This window comes from Bidens hawaiensis, unplaced genomic scaffold, assembly GCF_021521415.1.
Source record: "Bidens hawaiensis isolate Kalapana, Puna unplaced genomic scaffold, B.hawaiensis_p1.1 tig00001032_1, whole genome shotgun sequence".
Classification (NCBI taxonomy): Eukaryota; Viridiplantae; Streptophyta; class Magnoliopsida; order Asterales; family Asteraceae; genus Bidens; species Bidens hawaiensis.
The window spans coordinates 2847824-2857348 of NW_027491060.1; the positions used below are offsets into that span (position 1 = coordinate 2847824).

Genomic DNA, 9525 nt, shown 5'->3' on the forward strand with positions numbered 1-9525 from the left:
TTATTATTGTAAGAGGAAACTTAATCAAAATCTCCTTACAATAGAACTCTATTGATCACCCATCAAAGCCTCCACTCAAGCCTCGTATTAATAAATCTAACTCAAATTTGGTGACAAAGATATTACCATAGTAATCCTGGTACAATTATGAAACTAAATCAGCTTGTCAAATTTAGGTCATTCAATATTCACAACTTGTGAATACGGTCCTGAATTAGCAACAATTTCTAACAATAATTTTAGGAGTTTTCTGGTGTGGCAATGCAAGTTCGTTTGGGTGTCGGCCAAACTTCAGAGTTTTTTTTTACAAAACTTAAGCCGTTGCTTACCACTTTTCGATCACCAAACTCTATGAAGTTTGATTTGCTAAGAAAGCAAATTAACTTGTTGAGTTCAATCACAGAGATACTGAACCGTATGCCTCGACATACAAAACTTATGAAAATCTCTAGAAGTACTTTGCTTTATTATAAACCACCATACTAATTTTTTTTCACATATACTAATTCGAAACTTTATAAGCTTAAGACTTAAAGTCCTTTAAATGGACCAACCGAATATGCCAGAATAATGTTGAACACCTAATTTGTTGGTTTTCCTTAATTTCTATAACATGTTATCGGGCCAGTCACGTATTGTTCATAAATTCAAGTTTTTGTTATGGATAGTACACTTACAAAGGAAAAATTATATATGATTTCACTAATATTAAAAATTGACGCCAATTGGCAACTTGGTCACTGCTGAGAAGGATTATCCTTCCACGTAGATTAAAAGATCAGAACGCTTGAATGATTTGAAGATTTGGAAAAGTAATATTTCATATTCGTGAAAGAAAATAGAGAAAAAGTTTACAGAAAATTCTTATGTATCAACACCATAAAATGATTTGTGATGATAATGATGGGTATATAATTAAATAGTTTTGTGTAAACACGCATCTTATAAAATGATAAATTGAGAAGTACAAGTTAACTACTATTTTAACATTTATAATATATCTTTCATTTATCAGATCAATAATTCAATACAACAAGCAAAATGGACAATTGTACCATTATAGTCGGTCCCCGACCAGACCGTGAGCGGACCACTGGTCAAAGAGATAAAGACCAACACAAAAAGATCCATAGTCGATATGATTGAATCACTTAAGCAAGTGTTTGAGCTATCCAATGTCAAGCTATATCAAGTATTATGGGTCTAGCATGAACCTTATGCCATACATAAGGTATAGGCTTGGTGTTCGGGTGTGCTAGTTTTAGATATGTGTGGATAGAGCAAGGTTATAATAAGTAGTTTTTTCCTAAAAAGTGTAGAAAGTGTGTTTTCAACATTAGATCTAATAAAACACATCGCATAATAAATACACCATCACTAAAACAAAACACACCGCACAATAAACACACTTTCCATATCCACCGTCAGATCAACATATCTAACGCACCAGATTACTTACACTTTTTAGACACACTTCAATTTTTATTTTAAACCCACCCTGTATGGATATTTACTTTATTGATAACAGTCTTCGAATTTCACGAGTTCCCGTATACTAGGGAACTCTTCGAACTCATTCCAAATTATTGAAACGCATTCCAAGTATGCTCTAACTCGTCTCGAGTCGGGGTCTTTAGGGGTCCGTTGTCTTTTGTGATTTGTTTGTTTTCTGTTCTCGTGTGTACATGGCTACCATAAAAAGAATTCGAAACGTAAATACAGGAGGGCTTGGTCCTAGCTCCACTAACGGTTTAAGGCCATGCCTCTTTAAGCATTTCCACGAGTGTAAGGATGGTAGACCCGGGTCCTCGGGGTTTTTCCGCCTACTTGAGCACATGCAAAGTACCCACTTCAAAACGGATACTCGGAAGAACCTTTTAAAAGATGCTATCTCCAAGGATTTGGACCTTTTTATAGATGTTGGGGAAGCCCTTCGGGCGGGGGATAAATGGTTATGTGGGAGGTGCATGACGTTGCATGCCCTTAGCAGGGGGTGCAAGCATGTTGATGGTGTCTATTCTTTTTCTGTGGATTCTGGAGATGCTGGAGAATTCATCGTTAGGATCCAGAAACCTAATCGTGTGTCTGTGGATAGGGACCCAGGTCCATCTGTAGGAGTGGTTGGGGATGTATCCCTTTTGGAACGGGTTTTCTCCCTTCCCATTCAAACGGTTAAGAGCATCCCCCAAGTTGTCGTTTGGCGTTTGCTCAGACTTTGGCATGCGCTTTACGCAAGGTAGTGGATTCACCAGGCTCGATTGAGAATTAGGTCAAATTACTATTGTTGTCGCGTTGTACTTTAAGGGTGGTGAAACCTTCCACTAGGCAGGAACGCAGGTCAGGGAATCGAAAGTCTTTGCAATGTAGTAGCATTCAGCAAGCACTTGCGGTGTGGAAAGATGGATCTGGTTTTGCTGACTTGGTTCTTTCTCTCTTTGATAACGTGGGGGGGAAGCACTTTTTCTAAAAGAGATGTGGGAGGGGAGGAGGGTTCTGAAAACAGCCTCAATATTAAACAATATCTCAGGAAAGTTAGGGATGGTCATTTCACAGCTGCAGTCAAGGTATTATGCTCAAGTGGGGTTGCCCCTCTCGGAGATTCAACCATGAAAGCCCTCAATGATAAACACCCAGTGGTGCCGCCTCCGTCCTTGCCTTCTAGCTCTGTCGCCCTGCCTACTCTCTCTCTCTCTGTGGATGGGGACTGTGTGCTTAGATGTATCCGATCATTTCATAATGGGACCTCATGCGGGAGAGACGTGATGCGGGCGCAACACTTGTTAGACGCTCTTAGTGGTGAGGGATCAGTGATTTCCATGGGTCTGCTCTCAGCCATCACTGAAGTCGTCAACTTATGGCTAGGGGGTCTGTGCCCCAAGGTGCTCGCTGAGTTTATTGCTTCGGCCCCCTTACCCCTTTATTAAAGCTGGATAATGGAATTCGGCCCATTGCTGTGGGAGATATCTGGCGTAGGTTGGTTTCTAAAGTGGCTATGAAGATGGTTGGGAAGGAAATGACTCAGTATTTAGGAGACTTTCAATTTGGGGTAGGACCCCTAATGGGGCAGAGGCGGTGCTTCACAGCGCGAACCGGTTTCTTAACTTCTTTCACGCGGACGGTTCTTTAGCTATGCTTACCGTGGACTTCTCCAACGCCTTCAATATGGTCGACCGCACAGCCCTTCTCCGGGAGGTTCATCATCATTGCCCGTCTATCTATCTATGGGTCTAGTTCCTTTATGCTCAGTCGGCTAGGTTGTACGTTGGTGATGACTGTATAGGGGCTACTACTGGGATTCAGCAGGGAGACCCCCTTGGGCCCCTCCTCTTTGCCTTAGCATTACACCCTCTTGTTCTCCGGGTACAAAATGACTGTAACCTCCCATTTCATGCTTGGTACTTGGATGATGGGACTATTATTGGTGGTGCCAACGAAGTCGCTAAAGCCCTAGACATTATCAGCTCGGAAGGGCCATCATTGGGGCTTCAACTTAATATTAAGAAAACCGAGGTTTTTTGGCCAGCGTGTAATGGAGTGAAAGTTAAAGATGGGCTTTTCCCTAGTGGGATTGGTAGACCAGAGAAAAGGGTAAAGCTCATTGGAGGGGCTGTTAGTCGAGATCCCTACTTTATTAAGGAGTTGGCGAGGCGGAGAGCATCTCGTGCGGTTGATCTTATGAAACTCTTACCTTGCCTTAGGGATCCCCAGAGCGAACTCCTCCTGCTTAGGTCTTGCATGGGGGTTGCTAAGTTGCTTTTTGGGTTACGAACATGCCACCCCCATATGATGGATGATGCGGTATCCTGTTTTGATAAGGGGCTTCAAGAAGCCATCGAAGAAATAGTTGTATGTGGAGGCCCGTTCTTTGGTGATCTTCAGTGGCGACTTGCATCTTTACCGATGCGCTTGGGGGGTTTAGGCCTTCTGTCGGCTCATGATGTTGGGGTTTACGCTTTTGTAGCGTCGAGGGCTCAGTCTTGGAAGCTACAGAATCACATCTTAAGGAATAGCGGAGTTGTCGACCTGGACTCAGAATACGTGCAGGCCCTGGAACGCCTAAATGGCGCTCTCCCAGACTTTGACATTGGCGGTTTCTCTAATAAGGACACCGCCCCACCAAAGCCTCAAAAAACTTTTGCGAATGCCCTTTTTGGCAAAATCACTCAGAGCCTGGGAGAAGTTTTTGGATTGTCCCCCCGACAGAAGGCGGTTATTGAATGCTTACAAGGTCCTCATGCCCAAGATTTTCTGACCGTTATCCCGATTGATGGCTTGGGCCAAAGCATGTCTGCGGTCGAGTATAGGGCCATTCTTAGGTACCGTTTGATGGTCTCAATGTACCCAGAAGACGAAACATGTCCGATCTTCCGTAAGGCTTGCCTAGATAAATTAGGAGAGCATGCGGTGCATTGCAAGGAGATGCCTGGGTTCAAATACCAACATGATTGGGTGCGGGACGTTCTTTGGGACATCTTAAGGCGAGCTAGGATATCAGCTAAAAAGGAAGCCCCCGTAAACTTCCTTACAGACCCCACGAAAGGGAGATCCACTCTACGACCGGCAGATTTGCTCGTCTTTGGTTGGGCCGGGGGAAAACACGCTTGTGTTGACCTCACAGGGGTATCTCCTTTAGATGGTTTGAGGGATAATAGGTTTGTAGCTGGGCAAGCAATGAAAAGGGTTGAAACGATGAAGGTGGAGAAAGATGCTAAAGCCTGCGAAGAGAACCAACATGTTTTTGTCCCTCTGGCTTTTGATACCTTTGGCTCCTTGGCACCGGAAGCTATCTGTTTCCTAACCAGGGTCCAACGGGTTGTGCGTAGCAATGTGTCGACTCCAAAGGGGCAGGGGTATGTCTTTAGCAGGTTAGGGTTTGCAATTCAGAAAGGGGTGGCGGCGCAGCTTGTTGCCCGCCTCCCTGCTATGTTGATGTAATATCTATGTTTCTATAAAAAAATTAATTATTCCAAGTATTAATCCACTTTTGTTACATCTTATGCTGCAATTTTATTCCTATTTTTGTGGTTGATTGTGCAATTATACTCTCCTTTGAACACTTCCATGTAATTGCTCCACAAATGAGTGTGAACATGTATGGAATCTAGAGTTACCAACTTACCATGAAATCAAGGTTTCACCATGGTTCTATTGTTAACTTGTTATCTGCTCATCATGCTTAATGCATACAAAACATCTGCTTGTGTATGCTACATGGTATACATAATATTGATCATATATTAGAAGTATATGGAACTCTTTCCATTTCCTTCTTCCCTTTATGTATTTCCAGACTTTTAAGACTTGCCTAAGTGAGTCTCATAAAGTCGTATACATTACGATACAACTGTTATGACTTACATGCTAGATGGCACTCAGCGTAGCTGACTTTTAATAAGCATATCATGTTGATTGCAAGTAGATTATGTTACTTAGCTAGCTTGGAGCGCAAAGATAGGCTATCCAATCAAGCTAAAGACTGCATTCATTTAAAAGTTTATGTTAAGGCTATGTTATGTTTAAAAACCAAGTGTAAACGGAGTCAATTTTAAGGGCCAAAAAAAATTCGTCTCGATTTATAAATTAGCACGTTAAATGATTACTCTACGACCCCCTAATGATTACTCGATTTGGCGGGAAAGTTAGGCTATCCCCCAAATTGACTCCGACCCCCTCATGATTACTCTACTTGATTATCACAATTAGCACGTTAATTTCATTTGTACGTTAACTTTTTCCCCAAACTCTATATAAATAATTGCAAGATTAATTTAAATTAAATTAGATAAAACCGATACATCATGAAAGTAATTAACTCAAAATGAGAGATCGTTTGGAAAATTGGAGCATGAAGTTTTTTTCTATTAATAAACGACAAGATGTATTTAATTTATATTTGAATACTTTTGTTGAATTGACAAGCACAAAGATGAATTACGTAAGCAAGGAGCACTAACTTCAATTAAGATAAGGAGATAAATGCCTACTAGAATATGCTCTAAAATCAAATGTAGTGTGGCCCTCTCATGTCTCTATTTTAGACACGAAATAGTTTGTTCATATAAACTAAGACCCAAACATAACAAAAATCTCTAACCGGTACGTAATTCTTAACTTACAACAATTTCTACCGTTGGTGATGCGCGTGGAGCGTTTAAGAGAACTTTTAACATATCCAACTTTTGATTCTCTTTAAGCATATAATTTTTTACCAATGTCACCTTCTTTAGATTGCGTGACCTTGTCAAGATAAATTTCACAAACTCCAACTCAGGCTCATAGTTATTCAAATTATCAATCTCCAATTCATTCAAACGCTCTAACCAAACATTTGAATATTCTTCCATGTTATCGGGCTCTATGTCATCATGATATACATGGTATCCAATTATCTACAGCAAGATTCTTGTGTCAATAAACTGCCATAGTTAATATAAATAAAATATAAGACTTAAATCCTTAATACTATTTGCCTGCACCTTAAGTTTCTCCAAGTTCGGCGAGCATTTAATCAAAACAGCAAGAAAAGGCAATCCATAGCCATCAACAAAACAGAATTCATCAATACAAAAGGTTTTGAGGCGGATTAGTGAGGGTGGTAACTCTTGTGGAAGCGAGGAGTCAACTAACGGCTTCAACCACAAACCAAATCAATGATTAACCACCAAAATTTTATTTTATTTTTCTTTAAATTATATATAATGTGGATAAGCATTACCGGAATGATATAACCCCAAGTGGTGAGATCTTCAATCACAGGTAAACATTTGAATAACTCCGTAATGCTGGGATATGTACGATCTTGAAAATCTTCTTCAGATATTTGCTGCAGAAACTTAGAATATTCTTTTAAGTTTTAAAAGCCCATGAGAATGAATATACAAATATGAACTTACCAGACATAATGTCTTAAGTGATGGACAATTAGATAATAGATGTAGAAGAGCTTCTTTAGAGATCGTTACGTGTGTCAGTGACAAGTTTGTAAGGCTACCAAATCCATTGAATATTGGTTTATGGTTGATATCACAATTTTCAAGACATAAGTCCGTTAAATGATGCAACGAGAAGAAAGATAAGGGCAAACCATAGAAACTGCCCTCGTAAAAGTCAAGTGTTAATTTCTTGACGGTGTGGTTCCTCAACAAATGAAGTATTATTTGATCAATTTCGAAACATGTATGAGGTGCATCCATTGTAAGGGCGAACTCATGTATTGGACCATGACGTAGTAACAGAACTTGATGTATATCGTAGAAAAGTTTACACCTCAAGTCCATGTTTCTCCTTGCAATACATAAGTCATCAAATGTTTCGCTGGAATCAAACACTTGCTTGTCTTCAGATTGAACAAACTCGAGTTTAGGAATGGTGGTCCACTTGTACCTCCAGTCCCGTGAGAGGATACTTGTCCTTGCTGCTTCTTCTACTGGTAAAAGACATAGTATGAATTCTATTATTGCTTGAGGAAGTGCGGAGATTATATCCAATCCTTGAGCTTTAGATAAACGTTTAGCTTTCATCTCAGGCTGTTTTAGTTGGAATATACTGCAAACTGTGAAAATGGATCTTTGATGAACTTCGTTTACTATTTACAAATAGAAAACTTACCAAATACAACATAATAAGTCCTAATTACATCTACACATGATTAGCCATTTGAACTTGTTTCTTTTTGCCTGTTCTTTATTTTATATCCTAGACCGGCTTGAAGGTGAGGTATTATGAACTCCCCGCCTTTGTCGTCTAAATATTCTACCATGCAATCACCTTTAGTAATGTAATGGCTAATGCAAGTTGTTTAACCATTCAAGATGCTACTTGAAATACTTTATTTGCTGCTATTGCTTTTGGACATGCAGGGCCAAAGTGCATGTTTTGAGTCTTGTTTTAGTTGGAGATCCAAAAAATATGTTTATTACATATCAGTGGCGAAGGATAATGGTGGCCCGGGGTATCCCCCGTTTATGACAATTTCTTTACGTATTGAGTCTGCGCGCACGTTTTCGTCCAAGCTTCGCCATCGATTACATTTACATTAACTTTCCCAAAAAGGTTATTGGAGCAAGTTGAGTTTTAAATCATTTAAACATATATATAGTAGGACTAGCAAAGCAAACAGGTCGGGTCGGGTCAGAATGGGTCAAATAAAAAAAAGGTTGATTTGGTTCGGGTCAAAACGGGTACGGGTCAAGACGGGTTGGATTTAAAAATATATATTTTTTAAATTGTATATCCACAATTTAATCAGGCAAATGGCCTGTTAACAAGTTATACAACTTAGCAAGCACTTTTATGAATTTTGAAAATGAAAACAACAGTAATCAACAATTCAAATAATTAAAATTCAAATTAACCTGAAGGAAGAATATGAAAGACTGAACGTTGTAAGTAAGCCCTAAATTCCCCAAATAAGCAGCGTAATCGTCGAACACGTAATTGGCAGCGGCGAATTTAGGTTGGAAAACAGGGGAAGAAATGCACACTGAAACCAGGGTAATTGGGTAATTTTCTTAAGAATTATATATATTAGGTTTATTTTATCTAAATTTCTTAAAAATACCCCTATTTTTTTTTCAAACTGTAAAATACCCCTATTAAACTTAGGAAAAGGTTAAAATAAAAGGAGATAAAAACGAGAAAGGTGAAAGGATTCGTGAGTTGTGACCACAAAGAAAATCCCTTAGAAAAATAATTTTAAAAAATCATAACTCAAAATATAAATAAAAAACAAAAAAAATAAAATGTTTTATTCGTCATTCCCGTTCCAAAAAAAACGTCAAAAAGACACAATGCCAAGAAAAAGACATTGTGACGGAAACAAACAAAAAACACAATGATAAATAAAAAAAGACACAATAGATCGTAAAATATAACAAATACTGAACAAAATATAATACGATATTGAGTAATAAAACACAATATTAAGGAAAAAAAGACACGGTATATAGGAAAAATATATAATCAATAACGAAAATAAACAAACACAATGATTAATAAACAAACACAATGATCTTTTTTCTTCAACATTGTGTGTGTTTTTTAGAACAACGAAGACGGTGAAAACATTTTTGTGTTTTTACATTTTTCGTTTTTTTATTAAATTTTTAGTTATAATTTTATTATTATTGTTATTATTATTATTAATATTATTATAAGGGGTTCTTTTAGTTACAAATTATTATTCCTACTTATTTTTGCTCCCCATTTAGAATAACATGACCTTTATAAAAAAAACATTTTGTTCTAATAACGTTTAGTTTGTAACAATTTTACACTTTTTTTGAAAGGCCGATTTAAATAAAAACAAAAGATAGACTATTTACAAGAGGCAAGTAACCCAAGCAAAAGAAGCTAAACAAAACAAAAAAAAACCAACCCCACCGAACTACTAATTATTTTGGAAAATTAACAAAGTTAAACTGACACCATTCATCCCACTCTAATTTTGCATTTTTGCTTCTTTGCTTCACCCATAAGAAATAGGTCGACTCAATGTCATTCACCATTTTAGAACACAAGAAAGGG

General features: G+C 38.3%; 1 protein-coding gene across 1 annotated transcript; it reads right to left on the bottom strand.

The window, feature by feature from the left end:
- Positions 1-5948: 5948 nt before the first annotated feature.
- LOC143553433 (F-box/FBD/LRR-repeat protein At1g13570-like) lies at positions 5949-7683 on the bottom strand. The gene is made up of 4 exons (XM_077043434.1): positions 6894-7683; positions 6716-6823; positions 6477-6629; positions 5949-6389 (listed from the first exon to the last, which is right to left on the bottom strand). Exons 1-4 carry the CDS (start codon positions 7518-7520, stop codon positions 6108-6110), a joined length of 1170 nt encoding a protein of 389 aa, XP_076899549.1. The 5' UTR covers positions 7521-7683; the 3' UTR covers positions 5949-6107.
- Between the last annotated feature and the right edge of the window lie 1842 nt (positions 7684-9525).

Excerpts from the sequence above, each read along its gene's own strand:
- LOC143553433 (XM_077043434.1), bottom strand. The coding sequence starts at position 7,520 with ATGAAAGCTAAACGTTTATCTAAAGCTCAAGGATTGGATATAATCTCC. Across the intron at positions 6,824-6,893 it reads CACTTAAGACATTATGTCTG|CAAATATCTGAAGAAGATTT; the intron begins GTAAGTTCATAT and ends AAGTTTCTGCAG. Across the intron at positions 6,390-6,476 it reads CGAACTTGGAGAAACTTAAG|ATAATTGGATACCATGTATA; the intron begins GTGCAGGCAAAT and ends ATCTTGCTGTAG.